Source organism: Gadus chalcogrammus, chromosome 5 (assembly GCF_026213295.1).
Source record: "Gadus chalcogrammus isolate NIFS_2021 chromosome 5, NIFS_Gcha_1.0, whole genome shotgun sequence".
NCBI classification, from domain to species: Eukaryota; Metazoa; Chordata; class Actinopteri; order Gadiformes; family Gadidae; genus Gadus; species Gadus chalcogrammus.
Window position 1 is genome coordinate 20,450,863 of NC_079416.1, and position 22,865 is coordinate 20,473,727.

A 22,865-nucleotide genomic window follows, 5' to 3' on the forward strand; every position below is an offset into this window, starting at 1 on the left:
ATGGTACCGTCTCGCAACACAGAGTCCTTAACGCCAAAAACGGCTTACGAACACAAAACGTTAGCGCAAAAAAAATCATCGAAATTAAAGTTAAGATTTCAACTAGCATCTTGAACATGATAAACGTAAACGCAATTAAAACCGGCCAAGGAGAGAAGCTCTCCGTAGAAAAACCTGACTGAAATCTTCCGGGCACTTCCGACGCTAACTTTGCTAACCTGGGAAAAGTGTTCTTCAGACTAAAAGGCAGAAATAAATAAATAACAATGGAACTAAATGTTGCTTAGGTTCACAAGTCACAACTGCACTCTCCACACAAACAATAAAACCATCTGTTGACCCATGCCATCGGGAAGCAAACCCATGTTTTGTTAAAAAACCGAAAAAAGGTGCTGTTCCTGTTTTGGCAGTTATTCCCCGGAGCCGAGCCGACCACCACCCTTCCTCCACCTCCACACACAGACACTACCCGCGTTTCTTCACTTTGAGGGGAAAAAAGGCCTAGTGTTTCCTTGTCTTATTTGGTCAGTGAGGAAGAGAAAGGATCGTCGGGGTTCAGGAGGTCAGAGGGAATCAGAGAGACAGAGAGACAGAGAGAGAGAGAAAGGTCAAAGTTAACACATCGGAAAATAGCGATAGAAAACGGAATCCGAGGACTTCCTTCTGTTGGATTCCAACGGCAGACATTTTGGATGGACTGGACCAACTCAGCCTCGGTGGAGGGGGGAGACCAACGACCAGTCCCTCCCCCCAATATGGGAGGTATCTAGGGGGCCACGCCTAGCGACCAGGGACGTGGGGGGAACTCATGTGTCGGACTTGACCAAGTCCTCGACGTGTTTCTGCATGTGTGCCGCAATTCCCTGGAAAGAAGAAAATGATATTCAACCTCTGAGTCGGTCCAGACCATCACTGTCTAGAGTCTAGACCAAGGACGCCGAGCCTAGCAAAGGATCCAGGTAGCCAGTCCGCTCACTTTATAAGTTACCCGGACAACGTTTAAAGGAGCAGTAGATGGGAATTACCGTATTTTCCGGACTATAAGTCGCGGTTTTTTTGTAGTTTGGCTTGCCCTGCGACTTATATTTCGAAGCGACTTATATGCCAAAATTGTGCGTACATAATCCTCGGCCGCAAGAGGGCACCGTCATTCATTAGGCCTACAACTGAACGCTGCAAGCCTACTGCACCACCGAATAAATTATATTCTCGTCCTCAATGTCCTCCGGTTCAACCAAAGCTACCCCAGCCTTAGCTGCAATTTTGTGCAACATAGCTGTCACACATCACAGCGCATGACTTGGCCGGCGAAAACTGGAGCCCTCCGCTGGACTTGTGAAGGCATCTGACCGCGGCGCATACGCGTCCGGTGGAATCCCGGTGTCACTGAATTCGGTATACTCTCAGAACTACGAGGGACCGACACACCTATATTGCTATTGCAATTTCATTCAGTCTCTCCAGACTAAACGTTCTTGTTTAAATGTTTAAAAATAAATGCGACTTATACACCGATGCGACGTATATATGTTTTTTTCCTCGTCATGGAGCATTTTTTGACTGATGCGACTTATACTCGGGAGCGACGTATAGTCCGGAAAATACGGTAGAGGTCTTCAACTAATGAAAAAGAATTTGAAAAAAACATTGCCCCTCCTTGAGTCATAAATCAGGGTTTTATTGAAGAAGGGAGATAACTGTGATCTCAGGAAGAGCAGGTAGGGATTAGGGGGCATCACACTAAGGGATGTCTACCCTTAAAGGCTGATTATGATTCCACATCGATGGCAACACAAGGACCACGCACACGTGAACCTGTTTTGGTTCTGCGTCGGGTTTCAGCGAGCGGTCCAATCACAGCCCTGGCTGCTGCGTTGCCTCGACGCAAGGTTACAATTGTTGGGAGGCTCACGTCAGGCCGGTGTGGTGGACCCAGGGGAGGGTCCGTAAGGACATTATGGGTCCGGAAACCCCCTTAAGTTGCGTCGACGTGGAGCCATAACTACGCCTTTAGACTGCAGACATTCAGCTTCGAACCTATTACCTTTCCAAACATTACATCCTCCTAGCTTCGCCGTGAAAGGAATAGCGCTTAAAGCTGTAGCACCCGTCTAGGACATGGCGTTGTTCTGTTACCTGTTTGGAGCCGTTGCGCGAGCAGAAGAACTCGTCGCAGCTCCTCCAGCGGCACTTGAGGGTCTGGAAGCAGTGGTTGGCGTGGGCGTCGGCCAGGTGCTGCTCCAGGTGCTCCCGCACGCCGAAGACCAGAGAGCAGCCGTGCCACTGCAGACGAAGAGACATACCATGCTGAGTCACCGCTAACTTATGGCAGAGTCACCGCTAAGTAAGTGGTAAGTCAACGCTGAGTTAGTACTGAGTAACTGCTGAGTTAAGCTAACGGCTAAGCTAACGGCTAACCTGACCTGTTAAACCGACCCGGCTAACCTGGCGCTGCTAACTGACTAGCTAACTGACCCTGTTAAACTGACGCGCTAACCTGAAATTAGATTTCCACTGGCTAGATAACTGACCCAGCTAACCTGACCTGCTAACCTGAGATACAACTGAATGTACTGAGCAGCTAGGCTAACCCCCTCACCATGCAGCGGAAGTTCTGCAGGAGGTTCAGTTTGACGGCCTGAACACTGCCGTCATAGCACCCTGTGTAGATCTGAAACACACAACACAGGTCAAAGGTCACTTTTAAATTCACACCTGCACCGGTCTCTCTTTATGCTACCGCTAATATCAATGTGAAATACATGACAAAATAATAACTCATATCCAACATGATACATTTATTATACACAGACCCAAAGGGATTCTGGTGACAGTTATGTGTTATACAGGGTGTTTGTGTGTGTCTCTCACCATGCTCTTGTAAACGGTCATACACATCACCATGTCCTTGTGTCCTCCATAGACCTGCAGGCGATCATGTGACTGGAGAGAGGGGGGGGGTCCATGTTTACTTTCTTAGATAGAGAGACGGTTCATCTAAAGAGAGACGGTTCATCTAAAGAGAGACGGTTCATCTAAAGAGAGACGGTTCATCTAAAGAGAGACGGTTAAACTGAGGAGAGGGAGATTGACAGTTCAACCAAAGAGAGACAGTTCATCTAAAGAGAGAGAGTTCATCTGAACAGAGACCGTTCAGGGGGGGGGGGGATGAGGATAGACAGGTGAGACCAGGGGGAGAGACCTACCTGCAGCTCGTAGACCCTGACTAGTTTGTCCAGGCTGGCCGTCAGCATCACCTTCCCCAGGATGGCCACCATCGTCACCGCATGGCTGTGCCCTTTATAGATCCTCACCAGCTCCCCAGTCTGCAACGCACAGGGGGTCAAGGGGTCAGGGGTCAGGGGGTCACGCAGGCCCCAGACAGGGAGTAGGGCTGCGGCAGGGCGGGGTACTCACATGGATATTGTGCGCGTGCACGGACTGATCGCTGGAGCCGCTGAACACCAGGTCATTCACCACCTGGGGAGACAGGTTCAGGGCGGTTAGAGAGACGGTGGACCTCGTCGGCAACGCCAGAGAGACATCGGTATTCAAGAGGGAGGGAGGGAGGGAGGGAGGGAGGGAGGGAGGGAGGGAAAGAGAGAAAGAGAGGAAGAAAGAAAGAAAGAAAGAAAGAAAGAAAGAAAGAAAGAAAGAAAGAAAGAAAGAAAGAAAGAAAGAAAGAAAGAACACAGAGTGAGACAGACAACCAAGAATCCTCCAAGAATCCCCCACAATCCCCAGCTCTCTGCGACACAACAACAGGAAGTCCCATGACGGGAAACAGGAAGTGCGCGCCAACCTTCATGCAGAGCACCGTCTTGGTGTGTCCCCCCAGGGTGCGCAGCAGCAGGCCGTTGCGGGCGTCGCGCACGCTGACCGTGCTGTCGTAGGAGCCCACCAGCAGCACCTTGCGGGCCCCCTCCTGGGCCGAGGACAGACAGCTGACGGCCCGGGGCCCGTGGCACTCAAACACCTCCATGGGCCGGTTGGTCTGCATAACATGGAACATGTTATTATTAGTGCTGTCAGTTAAACGTGTTATTAACGGCATTAACGCAAACCAATTTTAACGGCGTAAAATCGCGCGATTTTTTTATCACGCGATTAACGCAATTTTTTTTTTTTTTTTTTCTTTGTCTCAAAACAAAGAAGCAGTAGCCCGACTGTTATGTTCAAGGCAGTATGTTTGTATGTTCATCGTTTAATTGCACTATAGGCTTTCTTTTTGTATCGTCCTGTTTTGATCAGTATATGCCAATGTGGTTATCAATAAAAAAACATTTGCTCAAGGCAAGCCGATGCACTTCTCCATGTTGATAAGAGCATTAAAATGAGAACAATTAATGGGACAAAAAAATCAAGGGATATTTAGCATAGTAAAAACATTTGCGATTAATCCTGAGGTAACTATGGCATTAATGCGATTAATCGCGATTAAATATTTTAATCGCTTGACAGCACTAGTTATTATACATCAAACACCTCCATGGGCCGGTTTGTCAGCATAACATGTAACATGTTATGTTAATATACATCCAAGACCTCAATGGGTCTGTTGGTCTGCAGGAGGCAAGATGTTATGTTATGATGTTATGTTATTATTATTATTGATCAATCCCCCCCCATTGGCCTGCAGAATACAAATTGTTATGTTATTATTACTACCCGTCACATTCACGTTCTATTCAGGCCAGGAGCTGGCAGGTTCTTCACGAAACGATTTTATATTGTTTGTACTCTAGATCTAGTCAATACTACGATGTGATATTACCATCATCTTTGTACAATGCTTAGTCAAAAGGAGCTGCATTTGGCAATAAACTTGAAGGAGTTTGGTTTCGACACGCCCATAAAGGAGCTGAAACATGTATTGGAGAGCTCCCAGGAGGTGTGTCTCTCCGTCAGTCTCTCTCCTGTGTCTCTACTCTGTCTACGGTGCGAGGCGTCGAGGGCTCCTGACCTTGAGGTTGAAGGTGGCCACCGTCCCGTTGGCCAGGCCGGCGTACAGAACCTTCCAGCGGCTGTGCAGACAGAGGACGCGGTCGGAAAGAGAGAACTGCTGCTCCAGGACCCCCGTCTGGAACACACACCCAGAGACACACTCAGAGACCCCTCTCCTCTAGCAGACAACCGAGGATGCTTCCTCTGAGCAGACATTAGGGCTTTGACTCCGAACCTCGTTATTCAAATATAATATAATGAATAGACGCAGTCTATTCATTATATTGTAATGACCACGGAAGAGGCAGTGAATGAAGTATTGATTAGACTGCGAATTATTAGAAACCTAATAAACCGTTGGAACACGCAAGACCGGTAACCATAGCAACGCGGTAACCAAACCTCGCGAAGCCCAATCCAGGTCTTACTGAAGGCATTTAATGGTCAAAATATTATTAATAAATATTAGAATATATTCAAATATTAATATTAATAAACAAACAAAATTCGAATATGATTTTTGGGCAAAAGTCAAAGCCCTAGTAGACATTCAACCAATACCATCAGTAACACATCAGCCTTAAGGACATCCAAAGAAATTCCAAACATTGGACGTCTGCATGCGTCCAGCGTCTGTCTCCGTCTGCGTATGACACGCGCGATCCCCCACCCTAGCGGTGAGCAGAAGGTAAGAACCCTTATGAAGACGAGACCAGGAGATGCGGATGTCCCAGGTGAACAGAAGGTCAGAACCCCCTATGTCCAGGAGAAGCTTAAGAACCCCTTATGTTCAGGAGAAGCTTAAGAACCCCCTATGTCCAGGAGAAGCTTAAGAACCCCTTATGTTCAGGAGAAGCTTAAGAACCCCTTATGTTCAGGAGAAGCTTAAGAACCCCTTATGTCCAGGAGAAGCTTAAGAACCCCTTATGTTCAGGAGGAGCTTAAGAACCCCTTATGTCCAGGAGAAGCTTAAGAACCCCTTATGTTCAGGAGGAGCTTAAGAACCCCTTATGTTCAGGAGGAGCTTAAGAACCCCTTATGTTCAGGAGAAGCTTAAGAACCCCTTATGTTCAGGAGAGGCTCCTGTTCCAGGTGAACAGACGGTAAGTGTTCCTACCACGAGGCTGTAGCAGCGGACGGTCTGGTCACTGGAGCCCGAGTAGAGGCGGTGGGCGAGCCCCACCATGGAGGACACCAGCACACAGTTCACCTTGGAGCTGTGGCCCTCAAACACCGCCACACACTCATGGCTCTGCAGGGGGGAAGAGAGGGAGAGAGAGGGAGAGGGGAGGGAGAGGGGGGGAGAAAAGAGGCAGGGAGGGAGGAGGGGGGGGGAGAGGGTGGGGAGGGGAGAGACGGGGGGAGAGAGAGGGGAGAGAGGGCGGAGAGGGTAGGGGGGGAGAGATCGGGCAGAGAGGACAGAGAGGTTAGGGAGGGGAGAGAGGGGGCCAGAGAAGGTAGGGAGGGGAGAGAGAGGGGGGAGGGAGGGGCGAGAGAGGTTGGAGGGGGTGAATCCAACATGAATAATAATTAGGATAATGAGAAGGGGCGTGGCTTTAGCAATCCAACATGAATACTAATGAGGACCGGGATAAGGTCCTTGCGGGACACCCACCACCAGGTCGAAGGCCTTGACGGTGCGGTCCCCGGAGCACGTGTACAGCAGGCCCTTGTGGATCTGCAGCCCGTTGACCGCCTCCTGGTGGCCCTCGAACACCCCCTCTGTAGGGGCCTCCTCCTCGCCGGGGTCCGACGACACGTCTGGGACACGCACACATACACAGACACACGCACACATACACAGACACACGCACACACACATACACAGACACATTCCTTATTGTTAACGGCCAGCACCCCATCACCGATTTAAAATGTTTGGGGGGCGTCATAAACACCCGACCGGTTAAGCCCTTTGAGCTGTGATAAAGGGCTATACAAATAAAGTTGATTTGAATTGGAGTGCAGGTGTGAGGTTGGACCAGGTGGATCTTGGCCTCTCACCTGAGGACATCTTGGTCTTGATTGCCTTGGTGGGGGGAGGGGGCATCTGGCCAGCGCTTGGGGAAGGGAGGAGGGAATCAGTACAGAGAGAATGAGAAGCGGTCCTAAAGTCGTTATCTTTCCACTTTATGGCCAAAAAGCCCCTTTTCCCATCTGAAACGTCACTTTGAAAGTTTAAAGTCTAAAACATCAAGCAAACAGGAACCGGACGGGCTAAGCAAAAGCTAAAAAGATGAGAAGAAGCTGCTTCTACTAGAGTGGACCACAGCTACACAACAAGGTGGCGCCGGTGCCCCGACTCTCACCTGGGGTACGGCCGGGCCGCGGGGGACGTGTCCATGTCGCTGGTCGAGCTGACCTCGTTGCAGGCCAGGTTGAAGAACTCCGCCCTGGACGAGTCCGGAGCCGGCCCTAAACCCAGCCCAAGTCCCAGACCCAGACCTGGACCCGGGACCTGGGGCTGCTGGCAGGCCATGGTCACCTCCATGCACTCCTCCAGCTCCGACGACTCGAGGTTCACCACGTCGGCGCACGACTCCCCCATCTCCAGGGCCGAGTCAAACTCCTCCTCCCTGGTGGGGGGCACCCTCTCCCTCTCCTCCTCCTCCTCCAGGGGCTCCCCGTCCTCCGGGGCGGTGGGGGGCGTGGAGGTGCTGACCGTGGACCCGGCGCTGGATCTCCGCCGCGGGGGAAGCCTCCTGGGCTTGGCGGCGGCGGCGTCCTCGTCCGCCTCCGTGTCGCTGGTGGCGCCCGCCGGCTCCGCCCCCTGCGTCTTGTTCAGGACCCGCCTCTTCCTCAGCTTCCTGACGCGCTTCGCCCACATCTCCGTGGACAGCGGCAGCTGCAGGGCGGGTGGGGGGAGGGGTAGGGTGTGGGGGTGGGGGAGGGGGAGGTGTAGCGCGGGGGTCGGGCCGCTCTCCTCGGACTTGACGGAGGCGTTGCCGTGGTTCCCGGGGTCCGAGGTCCGTCGGGGGGCCGTGAGGGGGGCCAGGTGGAGCTTGCTGTCCAGCGGGGAGCTCTCCCGGTCGACCTGGACGGCGCGGTCCAGCATGGGGCCCCCGGCGGCGGGGAGGTCGTCCTGGCAGTGGGCGGGGGAGCCGTGGCCCCTAGGGGGCGGGGTTTGGGTCTGGTCGGCAACGGGACCCCGGTCAGGAGACCACTGGAGCTTCACTGGGTCTGGAGGAGATGAGAGAGGATGGTGATAAGCGGGAGGTTGGCTAATGTTAGCTTATGCTAGCTGATGTTAGCTAGCTACTGGGCGGGTTAGATGCAGCCAACGGCTGGGCTAATGTGAGTTAACCGCTGTGCTAATGTTAGCCAAGTGGTTAATGTTAGTTAACCACTTAGCTTATGTCAGCCAACCACTTCGCTAACGTTGGCTAACCACTGAGCTCACGTTAGCTAACCACTGAGCTAACATTAGCTAACCATTGAACGGATGTTAGTTAACCACTTAGCTAATGTGAGCTAACCACTGAGCTAACGTTAGCTAAGCATTAGGCTAACAATAGCCAACCGCTGGGCTCATCGCAGTTTAGCACTGGGCTACCATTAGCTAGCCATTGGGGCTGAAGTTACCTGGGAGGGGGTTGGTTAGCATAGCCGGTGTCTCTGGCGTGCAGCTTCGGACGAGGGTGACCTGGATCTCTTTGGACTCCCAGTCCGGGGACAAGGGCTCCTGCTTCACCACGGCAGGGGCTGGGGGCGTGCTGGGGCGGGCCTGGGGCGAGGAGGAGGCGGGCGGCGGGGTCGGCTGGCTGGGCGGGAAGAGGTGGACACTGGGGATGCTAACGTCGGTAGCCACGTCGGTAGCCACGGTGGTAGCGGTGGAGGGTGGGGGCGCCATAGAGGAGTCAAACTCCCCATGCTCCTGCTTCACCTGGGGCAGGGACGCTGGGTCTTCGAAGCCCCCTGTGGAGAGTGGATGGGGTCAGGGGACTCGGGACCAATCACCGTGGAAACATAAATGACTTATGCTATGACTTATCGGGATAAGTGACGGTACGACGTGGCTGTCTGAAATGAGAAATGGGCGTGACCAACCCGTGGTTGATACTGAATGTGCCATCAGAGTTGAAGTGACGTCGTACCTTTCATGCCCTTCAGGAGCTCGATGCGTTGGTTCCTCAGGTTACCCATCTCTGTCGCCACCTGAGAGAACACCACTGTTAGATTTACTTCTCTTATTTTACCTAATTTGATCATTTTGTTCTTATTGCATCATGGGTCGGAGATAAACGCAATTTCGATTCCTCTGTATGTCTGGCACATATTTTGAAATTGACAGTAATGTTGACTTTCACTTTCACTTTAGACAGAGCTGCTCTACAGCTCACAACATGCAGAGGGTTAGCTTCATCCAGCTAGCCTGGGACTCGAAATACAAATCCATAGACGAGCACGAATGTTCACAAAATATTTTTTTTTTTAACCTACTCTGCGGAGGAATCTGTTCCTCCTCCAGAGAGACAACAACAAGGAACAACAAATATGTTCACAGTGAAACAGAGCGAAAAGATTTGAAACTAAGAAAGAAATTAAAGATGGTTGACATCTGCGGTAGAGGGTGGGATGACACGCCATACCCATTGATTGACTAATTCCTAGTCTGGCTGTCTGTCGGAGACTTGGTGACTGTTTTGTTTGTCTGTGCCTTGTCCATTTGGGATAGTCTGTCTTTCTTTAAGTATGAATGCCTGTCTGTCTTTCTCCCCAGGTCCTGTCTGTAGATCTGTCTGCCTGTCTTTCTTTACTTATGAATGCCTGTCTGTCTGTCTCCCAAGGTCCTGCCTTTAAGTCTGACTGCGTGTCTTTCTTTAGGTATGAATGTCTGTCTGTCTGTCTGTCTACCCAGGTCCTGTCTGTAGATCTGTCTGCCTGTCTTTCTTTAGGTATGAATGCCTGTCTGTCTGTCTCCCCAGGTGCTGTCTATAGGTCTGACTGCCTGTCTTTCTTCAGGTATGAATGCCTGTCTGTCTGTCTCCCCAGGTGCTGTCTATAGGTCTGACTGCGGGCCTACCTGCTGCTTCTGCACCATGATGCGCTGCACATCCATGTAGGCGGCCTGCAGGGTGGCGCGGGCCTGGAGGAGGCCGTTGTCCAGGCCCTGCAGCGACAGGCTGAGCTCCTCCTCCTTCTGGGACACGGTCAGCAGCTGGTCCACCAGGAAGCGCTCTGGACACGGACACACGGACACACGGACACACACACACACACACACACACACACACACACACACACACACACACACTTGGTGAGAAATCAGATGTAGTAGCAGCTTCCCACCACGGGTGGTGCTGTTGGACTGGAGTATTTTTATAATATATTGATATTAGACATCTCATTATTTCATTCATATTATGAAGTACATCAACTGCTCCTGCTTTGTATATGATAAATGGTGAAAGCTATACCAACCCTTCTTGGATTTGATCTTCATCCTTTTGTTCTTCTTCAAACTGTGGATCTCTTGGCTTGGAATATCCTACAAAATAAGGACAGAAAAATAATTGGTTTTGTTTGAAAAACACATCAACAATAGATAATAAAGTGTATTTCACTAACATGACATAAGGCGCAAATGGCACAGTGGTGCAATTATGGTGGAGTGGAGGTGGAGGTAGTGAAGGACCTCCACCCCCACCTCCACCCCCCCCTCCACCTCCACCTCCAGTGTGTGGTTTCGGGTGGTGTCCCCAGCTGCACACTCACCCCGGCCGCTCTCCTCTTCTTCCCCATGGCCTGGGCGTCCAGAAGCTCCGCCCCCAGGCCGCCGACCTCCACCTCCGACTCCGCCCTCTGGAGGACCCTCCCCCGGCCCTTCTTGACCCCCTCCGAGGGCCTCCGGGCCCCCACTTCAGGGGCCCTCCCCACAGCAGGCCCCCCGTCGGCCCCGCTCGCCGGCTCCGCCCCCTGGCTGGGGAACACCTTGTGCTCCGCCTCTTCCCGCTCCTCCGGGGCGGGGGGGCGGGTCTGAGGGGGCGGGCCCCTCTGCTGCTCCTCCTCCTCCTCCTCATCCTCCTCCTCCCCCCCCCCATCCGGCCGGTCCCCGGGGACGTGGCAGGAGAACAGGTCGAGGGAGGGGGCGGGGCGTCCGGGGGCCAGGCTGCTCTCTGATAGGCTGCGCTTGCGCGGGGCGACTGTGTGGGCGGAGTCCAGCAGGGAGTCCCACTGGAAGCCCTCCAGCAGGGCCATGTCGGGGTCCTCCTCGTGGGGGGGCTCCTCGCGGTCGTAAGACACCATCTCGATGCCGAACCTGCGTGGTGGAAGGGGGGGGGGGGGGGGGGGGGGGGGGGGCAATATTGATTCACGATTATTTAAACGATTATTTTTTTAGTTTGAAAACATGTTTTATTATTCAGCATGTCTCTCAGATTTCTTTTTTGCAATTGAGGACTGGTCAAAGAATTGTCCAAAAGAAAATGTTCCAATCTAAAATGATATACAGATATGTATTCAGCTGTCCTGCACTTTCCATAAAATATTAAAAAAATAATAATAATCGATTATGTTAATTTCGTGATCGTTTGACGCTAAAATCGAAATCGCGATCAAAATTCGGTGAATCGCCCAGCCCTAGTTTGTGTCCAGCCATGGGCCGCGGGTCTGGGACTACTTACACAAGAGACTCTAGGCTCCCTTGAGAAGAGTTCACCTGAACTCGGTATAGCCTCCCCCCCTTACCCCCCACAGCCCCGTCTCCTCCCTCTCTCTCCTCAAATCACCTTCTACGCACTTCTTGTGTGTTGTACTTCCTGGCATTTAAATAGCACTTACGAAACAAAACCTCTACTAATAAACATGTACTACTTCAGCCAGTTAAAATCTACTACTCCTACTACATCATCACGAGCACCCACAACCACCTGTACACCCAGTAAACATAGACCGCTACCAATACTATTAAACCCAGTAAACATATACTACAACTCCCACTACACCCAGAACACGTGTACTACTACCACCACCACCACCTACTACTACTTTACCCCATAAACATGTTTTGCTACCACCTCATCTACTACTGGTAAATGTTGTTCAACCCAGTTAACATCTTCCCTTCACAAAAGAGGCAGAACCAAAAAAGTGTCGGCTTGTGATTGGCTGAAATGTATCCCTGACATTTCAGCCAATCAGCAACATACCACGTAGCGTAATAACACCGAGGGGGGGGGGGGGGGGGGGGGGGGGCGTCTCACCTGGGCCAGCCCTTGCCCTGGCCCTGCTTCTTCCGCACCTCCTGGTACACCTGCTCCCAGTTGACGTTGCGGCGGGACCCCGAGGAGCTGATGAGCTGGCGGACGGTGGGCTTGAGCCCCGACTCCTTCTCCGCGTCGCCCCTCCGCGACTCGCTCACGTTGCGCACGCGCCGGGCGATGTTCAGGTTGGGCTTGTGCAGGCTGGGCTCGTGGCTCCCCGGCTTCCCCTTGGAGCCGGCGTGCTTGGTGAGGAGCGGGCCGGTCAGCCCCAGGCGGGTCAGGCCGGGGGCGGCGGGGGCGGCGGGGGCGGCGGCGGCCGGAGGGGGGGCGGGGCTGCCGCCGTTCGGCGCCGCCTCGCTCTCCTCGGAGCCGGTGCCCTGGTGACTCCTCGACACCTCCACCTCCTCCTCCTCCTGCTGCTGCTCCACCTCCATCTCCATCTCCACGGCTGCCTCCGTGCAGCTCCCGTCCTCCCCGCCCCCCGCCTGCTCCGGCTCCTCCCGGGGGCCGGGGACGCCGGCGGCGGTGGAGCTCTCCGGGGTGGAGGAGGTGCTGACGTGCACCGACTGGAGGTACTCCCCACGGTCCGGGTAGGACGCCGCCGCCGCCGCCGCCGCCGCCGCCTTCACGGCCCCCCCACTAGGGGAGGGTCTCACCAGCCCCGCAGCGCGGCTCCGACTGCAGCTGTTCTCCTTGTCGGCCCCCTCCGGGCTCTCCGGGGAGACCCGCTGCACCTCCTCCTCCGCCGCCGCCGCCGCCACCGACGGCAGCGGCGGGGGAGGGGGGGCCGTCTCCTTCCTCCTCTCGCCGGGGACCCCCCCCGCCGAGCCCCTCCTCCCCGGCGCCGCCTCTTTGGATTTGTTGGGGAGCTCTGGGATCTGCTGCTCCTGTCTGGACTGCAGGGGCCCCCCCACGGCGGGGCCCCTGGAGGAGCCCGTCTTGGGCTCCGGCTCGGCGGGCTTCTTGTCCCGCGTGGGGGTCCGGACGGGCCTCGGCTTGTCGGGAGGGGTCAGGGAGGACTTCCTGTCTCTGTGGTCGGGCTTCCTGGCGTCGGTCGGCGGTTTGGGCTTTCCAGTGGAGCAGGTGCTCTGGGCAAGGCCCGGAGCCGGCTCTCCCTGCCTGTCTGCCTGCGTGTCTCTCTGCGTGGCTCGCTGCGTGTCCCTCTGCGTGGCTTGCGGTGTGGTTTGAGGCGTGTTTCGCTGCGTGTCTCGCTGCGTGTCTCGCTGCGTGTCTCGCTGCGTGTCTCGCTGCGTATTTCGCTGCGTGTCCCTCTGCGTGGCTTGCGGTGTGGTTTGAGGCATGTTTCGCTGCGTGTCCCTCTGCGTGGCTTGCGGTGTGGTTTGAGGCGTGTTTCGCTGCGTGTCTCGCTGCGTGTCTCGCTGCGTGTCTCGCTGCGCGTCTCGCTGCGTGTCTCGCTGCGTGTCTCGCTGCGTGACTTCTGGTGTCGCTCGCTGTGTGTCCATCGGCGTGTCTCGCTTTGTGTCTCGCTTTGTTTCCCGCTGTTTGTCTCCCCGCGTGTCGGCCTGCGTGTCTTTGGTCGTGTCTCCCTTCGCGTCCCACGGTGTGTCTCCCTTCACGCCGGCGCTGCTGCTGCCGCTGCTCCTGCTGTGGTCGTCCAGATGGGCGGCGTTGCTGCTGCTGCTCCTGCTCCCGCTGCTGCTCCGGTTGCGGTTCCGGTTCTTCTTGCTCGTGGTCGGCTTCTTCTTCCTGCCGGGGGCGTCGGCGTCCGACTGCCGGGGCCTGGCGTCGCGCTCCACCGGGGCCGGCTTGGCGAATACGCCGCCGCTGCCGGCCGTCTTGTGCTGACACGGGCCGCCGCCAACGCCACCGCCGCCGCCGCCGGCGCCAACGCCACCGCCACCGGCCGTCTCGTGCTGGCACGGGACAGCCGCGTCCGGGTACCCCCTGGGCGGGTGCGCGTCCTTCTCAAAGGCCTTGGTGGGGGGGTACGGCGACCAGCGGCAGGCCTTGTCCGGCTTGGGGTTCGTCCCGTTGGACTTGGGGCTTGTGACATCGTTGCTGCGGTGGCAGACCTGTTGGGGGGGGAACAGCCCCGGCGGGGAGGGCTTGGGGAGGCCGCCCAGGGGGGGGCCAAAGTTGACGGGCCGGCCCTGCGGGGGGCCCAGGTTGACGGGCCGGCCCTGCGGGGGCCCCAGGTTGACGGGCCGGCCCTGCGGGGGGAACTGGGGGATGTTGTTCCGGCCGTACAGCCCGTGGCTGCTGCCTCGGTTGCTCAGCCAGGGGTGCCGGCCCCTCGGGGACCCGGGGGCGTACCCCATCAGCGGGGGGGCCCCGTACCCCTGGGAGCTGCCCAGGCTGCCGCCGGACCACTCCCCCGGCGCGCAGCCGTGGAAGCCGGGGGCCGCGTTCTGGGCGTGCCAGGTGGCGCTCTTCCCCTGCAGGCCGTGGGCCCAGGCCGGGTGGTCTGCGGCGCGGGCCCCGTAGCCCAGCGGGGGGGGCTGCCTGCCCTGGATGTTGAGCCTGAAGAGCTCCTTGGCCTCCCGGAGACGCTCCTGGAAGTCCTGCTGGCGGAGTCGCTCCGACTCATCGCGCGCCCGTCGCGCCGCAGCCGCCTCCTCCTCCTTCCTGTTTGGGGGGGGGACATAAAACAAATAAAATAAAAGAATAAACAAAAAATAAACAAACCTATTTATTTATTTTTTTTTATTTTTTTTAACAAACCTATTTTTAAGTTGACTATTATTTTCTTTCGATCCTGAGCAAGTTTCACTGTGAAAGCTAGACAATAGATATTAGAGGTAGTGGAAAAGTGGTTGAAACGTCAATATGACAACGAGGACGAAGGAGAATCCGTGAAAAAGAGGGCGCATCCAGAAACACCAAAATGGAATATAATTGAATGGGATTCACCGCTACATGCGCCGACCCTCAACCGGCGTTGTGCTTCTTTTATGGCAAGACATTTGGCAATAGTTGCATGTTTCTCCCATGTTTCGCAGTAAAGTGTGAGACTTTGCACCGGTTTAATGTTCATGTTTACACTTCCAAATAGAACGCCGACTATTTGGAACACATAAAACCTACACAAAGGTTTTGTGCCGATGAAGGGGGTACTCAAAGTATGCTTAAAGTCACCAAAGTACAGTAGTCTGACCAGTTTGTTGTTAGTCGATAGTTGGTCAACAGCACCGCGTGATTTGTACTTAAAATCACAAGATGCATGCGTTACACTTTCGGGTTTCATCTCAAAATGACTCTAGGGCTGCAACTTCCTCCTCAAAACACCGAATGTACACATGGAATTCCATGGTAGGAATAGTATCAGTTAATTATAACTGATACTACTAATAGTCTCAATTCTAATCTAGAGTCAAAATAACATACGCCTGTGTTACAAATTGACTCTGTGTTCAACTCTACTCTGGTCTACCCAGTAATCCTGGGCTGTGGCTGAGAAGAGCTGTGGGTGAGAGGGCAGGCTTTGATAGACGAGCCTGACCACGTGCTTCCTCTATGAAGGGACATGTTCCAGCGTGACCGACGGACAGCTGCAAGACTCCCCTCAAACAGGCCCGGCTAGACGAGCACCGACCCAACTTCTAGAACTAGACGTTCACCCAGCTCTACAGCAGCAGCATGTGTCGCCTAACACAACAGGGATACCCTTATAACTCATATATTGCTTTATGCAATAAAACCCCCTTGTTACGTTACATTATATTTACAGTGCATTTTAAATATGATGCACATATCTCTACTAACTTCTAAGAAAACTTCCAAGAAAACTTCCAAGAAAACTTCCAAGAAAACTTCCAAGAAAACTTCCAAGAAAACTTCCAAGAAAACTTCCAAGAAAACTTTCAGAAAAAATACTCTTTATGATAAAATTGGTGGAGGAGTTGGTGGAGGTGATGGATGTCAACAACCTCCACCATAACTGGACTAGGGATCGACCGATATATCGGTCGGCCGATATTATCGGCCGATATTCGCGTTTTTTACGTGTATCGTATCGGCCGATACGCGGCCGATTTTCGCCGATATATATATATATATATATATTTTTTTTTACTTGTTCTACCTCACCTGTTTTTACTATTTGTTAAATATCGTTTTTTATATTGAAGTTCAAGAAATGTTCCTTTTTTTTAATTGAGACTTGTAACATTTGTTATCAGTGTTATTTTTATGATTGAGGGAGCAAAAAAAAAAAATAAATAAATATAGTATCGGCTCTAAATATCGGTATCGGCGTATCGGCGTATCGGCTAAGGCTGATGAAAAAATATCGGTATCGTATCGGCCCTAAAAAATCTGTATCGGTCGATCCCTAAACTGGACAACTGGGCCTCTTCCACCCGATGTCGTGTTCGTGAAGAACAATTAGCAGGACGAAGAGGACTTGTGTTATCTGGAGGAGGAGGGAAACATGCACAGACCACCAGAGTGTGGCGGGGGCTGGGCCTTGTGTGGGAGTTGGCGATAAGAACCAGAGGAGCTAATCTGGTGCGTGAGGCTGACATCTGACCCGTGCCCGGGCCCTGCTGCGGCCCTCCCCGGCGGGGCTATAACCGGCTGTGACCACTGCAGGGAACAGGACTATACATGGCCCAGGAGGGGAGAGACACAGGCCAGGGGGGGGGGCTAACACAGACACAACAAACGGCCTGCTCCAACGGACACTGGAGCAGGCGCTAGGGGGTCGTTGGGAACCAGTTGGAGATTGGGTGGAATTCCTGATTGGAAAGTGGTTTTCACAAATGTTTGCGAGAAATGATCCACTCGGAAAGAAGGAGAAGTGACCGTAACTACAATTAACACAAATTGATAAAGTGCTGTTCCAGGGAAAGAGAATATTAAAAAAAGTTTCTTTGCCAACTTTGAAAAATATATTATTTTTGTGACATTTCAATTATGCATGCAAGGAATTAGTACAACTCATATTAAACCCACTACAAGAATATTCTAAGCAACCACAGAGCAGAGAGATCTGAAAAGGCCCGCCTGAAAAGGTATTCTGAACAACAAGTCTGACTAAGGAGAGCCAACGAAAAAGTGCAAATAAATAATTTAAAAAATGAAAATCACACCCAAGACCTCAATTGCACACGTACTACAAGTAAGAAAGCAAACACACATTCAGAGAAAGAATTTTGTTCCAACGTTGTTCTCAAGAGCTCTAAGAAACTGCCCACAACCACAACCACATCAACAACAACAACAACAACCACCACCACCACAACAACCCCAACCATAACAACCACAACAACAACCACCACAACAACCAGTACAAAAAAAGCCCCGCCTAAACCCCAATGTCGCCGCGTCCTACCGGATCAGCTCCTTCCTCTTCTCGATGAGGTCCACCAGGGCCTGGTCGAAGTAGTCCCGGTCCTGGCTCCCCGCTCCGGCGGCGCTCTCCGAGGCCTCCACGTTCTGCTTGTGCTGGGGGCTGGAGATGTGTCCGGCGTAGTCCGTCAGGCTGACCAGCGTCACGCGGCACACGGTGCAGTCGTGGCCGCAGTCCCTGGGGAGGCAGGGCCGGGGCAGAGGCTGCTCAGCGGTGGCTTGCGGCATGGCGGGCGGACGGGTGGATGGGCGCTCGTTTTTTTTTTTTGTTTCGGTTTCTGTTTCGGTTTCTCTGGGTTTCTGCAGAGCCGTCGTCACGTCGCAACGTCGACAGGCTCTGAGGTTTTTTCGCGTTTAAAAAAAATAAAATACTCGGTGTAAAGACTCACAGGAGAGGAGGGTACTCGACAGTCCTGTTTTTTTTTGGTTTCGATAAATCTCGAAGAAACGTTTTTTTCTTTTAAAAATCCTATTTATACTTTTAAAGATCAGGAGGTAAGCTAGCTTAAAATTTCTTGTTAGTTTTGAATTAATTGAATCTTTTTTGTAAGAACTTCCTGATCTCGTGGTGCATCGGTGGCTTCAGGGGTCCATGGGTGACAGGGTGAGGGTAGGATGCCTGGCCACGCTAGGGGCCACGGTGCGGGCCTATCCACCCAGCCACGGTGCACCAAAGCTGGGACGCGCACGGACGGCTGTCGGGCTCGCTGTGGAGCCTGCTGGGCGGTTCCTGGATGGTGTCCCTCGTGCACTGACACTCTCTAGAAGGAACCGTCCACCCCTTGGGTTCCAAAGGCCACGCCCCCTGCTCCATGGCAGCCAGTGTGTTATTAAAACATTTCCCAGAGCCTGTCGACCAATCGGGAGCAGCCGGTGTAAGAGGAGCCCCAAGTGCAGCTGCACTCTTAACCCTCGTTTCAAAACCCTCCCTCATCCTCCAAGTATGACCGGTGGAGGATCAGTGGACCCTGGCTGGCCCCACTTCAGAAGGGCGCTGCTGGAAAGTGTGTCATGGCAAGCGGCCATTTTGCCATCACCGGTGTGACATTTTATAGACCAGGTCGGGTTTCCCTTTCCAAATGTTCGGTCATGGTCTAGCTTGACTTCCCCCGTGACCGAACGCAAACGGATCCCCCGTTTGATCTTATAATTCGTTCTACGCTTTAAACACCCCACTCATGTGATGGTGTAATGATTTTATAAAAAAAATTGTTTGCTCAATAGAACGGAAATGGCAATCGACTTAAATAAAGACAAAACAAAGCTATCATGTACAACCCTCACGGCATGAAGGATGGACATAAAACACCCTTCACACAGACCTCAAGCATTGTTTTATCCCACAAAAGGTGGACCTTGTTCATCTCGTGGCCATGTAGGTAAGTTGGGTGAAGGAACAATCTAGAACCTAAAAGGAAACCATGACAGCTCAATGCATTATTTTTAGTTTGTCATGCATTCCATTCCGCCACCCAGGTAGCATTCAGAATGCATCCTGACAGGGTTGTTACCATTTCCCCCCAAAGGTTCGAGAAGGTTCCCCGGACCGGGGAACCAACATGGCAGCCAGGTGAACGAGGTCACTGTGCCGTACATCTCTCTATTCGCTCCACAGCCGCGGACAGAGTGGCATACTTGGCTAATCTGCCGGAGAGTCACGGGACAGCCAGTTGGCGTCCATCGGACACGCCTGTTGTTCTGACCGTTGGCGTCTAAATATACGCGCCCTGGCGGGGGACAGCTGGCTGCACCTCTTCTCTGGCTGATAACCGCTATGTGCACGTGGTCGTGGCGTGCTCGTGTTCGTGCACGGTTAAGTTCGTGCAACTTGACCGTAACCGCGTAACCTTTTCACCCACTGTTCATTCATTCATTGAGGCAATTTCGAAAGATATGCAGATTCAGCGAGAGATTTTTCAAGTCGCTTATTTATGTTCCTTCATCGTAACGCATCTTCAGTCAAACAATAAGGTAAGAAAATAAGTCATGTTGATTAAGGCGCTGATTCATGGCGATTTAAATAATGCTGATCAACTGGCCTTAGTACAGGTGTTTAATGCTGATCACCTGGTCTTAGTACAGTTGTTTGATGCTGATCACCTGGCCTTAGTACAGGTGTTTAATGCTGATCACCTGGCCTTAGTACAGATGTTTGAGGCTGATCACCTGGCCTTAGTACAGGTGTTTAATACTGATCACCTGGCCTTAGTACTTATTTTTTTATTTTTTTTATTTAACCTTTATTTTTCCAGATAAAACAGTTTCTTATTTACAATATGGATCTGGTCCAGGTACAGGGGTTGGTGCTGAACACCTGGCCGTGGTACAGGTGTTTAATGCTTATCACCTGGCCTTGGGATAGGTGTTTAATACTGCGGGTGTGCAGGTGCAGGTGTCACAGGTAAACTCACCTGCCCTTCAGTTTCTCCAGCTCCCGGTGGTGGAGCATGGTCCTCATGTGGTCGTCCATCTCCTGGAACCAGAAGATAAAGAACAGGATTAGAATGACCTGATTATTCACACGCCATCTTTTTCCTTGTTACGTTTTACTCAGAAGCTTCACGTGCTAAAAGATGGAAACACAATAAATAAAATAAAACAAAATAAATTACAATTAATATTTAATTAATTACAAATAATTGAATACTCAAAACAAAAAAAAACTAAATAACTTAATAATAATTATAATAATAACCAAACATACTAAGTCATTTGAAACGGCTTGAACACAACACTCAAAACTCACCTGTTCAAACTCGCACACAACGTCTAACTGATCACTGTTTTGATTGTTTTTTTCTTTGTTTTGTTTTGTCTTGTTTTTGTTTTATTTATTTCTTATTGCTTTTGTTTATTTATTTATTTATTTATTTTTTCCACAATGTCTTGTTTTTTTAAAAAATGTATGATGACTATATGCTATGTAAGGTGACCTTGGGTGTCTTGAAAAGCGCCTCTAAATTAAATGTATTATTATTATTATTATTATTATCTTAACATTGTGAGGAAAGACCTAGAACAATGATATTAATATCATAGGGACGTATCCAAGCGACAGGGGGAACAACACTCTCTTCTCCGTTCTGAAACGTGAGCCGGCAGAGCCCTGTGTGCAGCACGTTGACACCTCCTACAGTAGGGGAGGGACAGCTGCAGAGAGCTCTGTCTGACAGGCCGAGCCCAGCTCAGCCCGGGCTCAGAGAGAAGCCTCTCTCATCACTCTGTCTGCGGCTGAATCACCTGCTTTGAGCTGCACACCATCTCGCATAGAATGCACTTCCGCTCTCTCCCCATCTTGGAAACGGTTCAGGGTTGCCTACGCCATGACTGGGAGGGGAAAGAAGAACACAGTAGCACATGTTTACAACATACAGTGTCCCATGACGGTCGCCGAGAGCAGCCCTGCTCTGGAGGGTTCTGACACGCGGCCCCTGCATTATAAATAGTGCGGATCAACCTCCGCTGGACTCTGCAGCGCTGCTGGAAGACCCAATAGCGTACAGTAACGGCATGCAGAAGGGGGTTATGGGGGGGGGGCTACAGCCTCACCAGCTGAGACTAAGTGACCAGTGGGCCAACGTGGGATTCTGACACCTCAGACCGAACCCTGGGGTCAGGCCGCTGACGTTCTCTCTTCCTTCAACTCCACAACCCAGTTTCTTCCAGCCTACTGCGGTCGAATGCCTGCGGAGCGGGGTCTGATTACCACCAGTGGGTACAGTCACACCCCAGCCTGCAGGCAGGGCACTCACTGGAGGGGGGCGTGGTGGTAGGTCGCTGTCTAGGCTGGTTTTTAAACACCCACCACCACAGGAGCATACATTAACACCAGCAAACTATTGGAAGGGAGCTGAACTTTGACCGTGGCAGCCAAGTGTGAGATTTTTCTGCCCAGCCACCTTCGAAAGATAGGCCACACCTGACTCACACCTTGAGGTCATGCCCGTCTGAAAATAATGTTCTGTTTGGAGTAATCGCTCTGCCCAACAGATGGCACTATTGACGTTAGACCTATGCATCTTAACAGGTTCCATAGGTTGGGTTATTATTTATAGTATGTCTTTAAGCACAGCGTGTCCAATGTGATCTACAGGACACAGCTACAGGTCATAGAGGAGCAGATGGGGATCAGTGCCTCTTGCTCATGGTTACAAGTGGATAGGGGGGGGGAGAACCAGGTACCTTAAGGCTGGTGGTTGAACACACCAACCACTACACTATCCTTCCCTTAAAATCCCATTTCTTAGGCATTTAGTTGTTATATTGTCCTCGAGCCAAAGCGTTATCTGCAGCGGAACGGTGTGCAGGTTTAAGTAAAGGGAAGTCTAGGGAAACAATATAAGAATCTTCTGCAGGACATCAACGATTAGGGCCTTAGTAGCACCATGAAGGATGTTATGAAATGCATAATGATCCTGCAGTTATCAACACACAACTATGTACAATAAAAGCAGATAATTATAGGGTATTAGATATAGATGGAATATAACACCTGACTCAACCATATAGTTCATATTTCAAGGACAAATGGATACATTATCATTCAATGAATTGGGGGGAGCGGTATTATCAACATGGGCTATGTACAAATCAACCTGAGTATCATGCATGTTGAATAACGTGTCTCCTGGCCACCAGTCATGGATCATCCACTTCTAACTGTTGATGGTATTCACAACACCTAAGTTTTGCACACATCCAAAAGAGACTGGTGAGCTTTTAATCTGTCACCTGAATACCTGAACAAGGATGATGATCCTAAATATGTATGGTTCGCACGCAGTGTTGTTAACCGGAACACATTCACTAATGTTTGGTGCATTAGTGGGAAGCCCAACTGACCGACTGGTATTCTATCCACATGGTCGATACATGCAGTTCCAGTAAGATATATTTTGATTTCCAATCACGTTATGCAAGTCAACGACGGCTAACCCTAGCTAGCTGCACACACCCCCATCACCACCGTTACGTGTTAAACAAAGATGGCATGCAGGGCAAACCCAAGTGGTGTGTTTTTGCGTTCGAGTGTCGTACCGTATGTACCTCTTTGAGATCCAAAAGTTTGTAAGGTCTGAGGCAAACGAACCATTCTCTCCTCCACCGTTGAGGCTAAGTTAGCCAGCAAGCTAACAGCTAGCAGCAACAACAACACAGTCTGAGCTGCATTCACGAGCGACACGGTTCACGAACAGTGTGTTACCCTAATGGGTTATAATTGTGGATTTTATATTTCAGTAAGACGTCGAAAGCTTAATGAAGATCTAAAGAAAAATAATAATAGTTATGAACGGAATGTAAACAAAGCCCCTGGTTCGGATACACTTCCTGTCGTTTTGTTGTTGCATAAACGCAAACCCCGCCCCTTCAGAAGTAACCTGTGGCCTATTCTTTTAAAACATTAAATAA

The 22,865-nt window shown here is 51.8% G+C and overlaps 1 protein-coding gene across 2 annotated transcripts; it reads right to left on the reverse strand.

Moving 5' to 3' along the window:
• Positions 1 to 374: 374 nt before the first annotated feature.
• On the reverse strand, positions 375 to 22,827 carry znf106a (zinc finger protein 106a). Of its 2 annotated transcripts, none has more exons than XM_056590782.1 (22): positions 22,503 to 22,827; positions 20,697 to 20,783; positions 19,868 to 19,929; positions 17,440 to 17,634; positions 12,147 to 14,732; positions 10,660 to 11,203; positions 10,366 to 10,432; positions 9,968 to 10,122; positions 9,039 to 9,099; positions 8,527 to 8,859; positions 7,254 to 8,124; positions 6,949 to 7,004; positions 6,560 to 6,705; positions 6,062 to 6,196; positions 4,964 to 5,080; positions 3,803 to 3,994; positions 3,418 to 3,480; positions 3,207 to 3,326; positions 2,872 to 2,943; positions 2,600 to 2,671; positions 2,137 to 2,283; positions 375 to 863 (listed from the first exon to the last, which is right to left on the reverse strand). In XM_056590782.1, the coding sequence occupies exons 2-22, from the start codon at positions 20,748 to 20,750 to the stop codon at positions 807 to 809; spliced, it is 6,105 nt and encodes a 2,034-aa protein (XP_056446757.1). In that variant the 5' UTR covers positions 20,751 to 20,783; positions 22,503 to 22,827; the 3' UTR covers positions 375 to 806. The 2 variants fall into 2 exon arrangements, with proteins under 2 accessions (XP_056446757.1, XP_056446756.1); XM_056590781.1 differs by having other exon boundaries at positions 22,494 to 22,827.
• Positions 22,828 to 22,865: the final 38 nt, after the last annotated feature.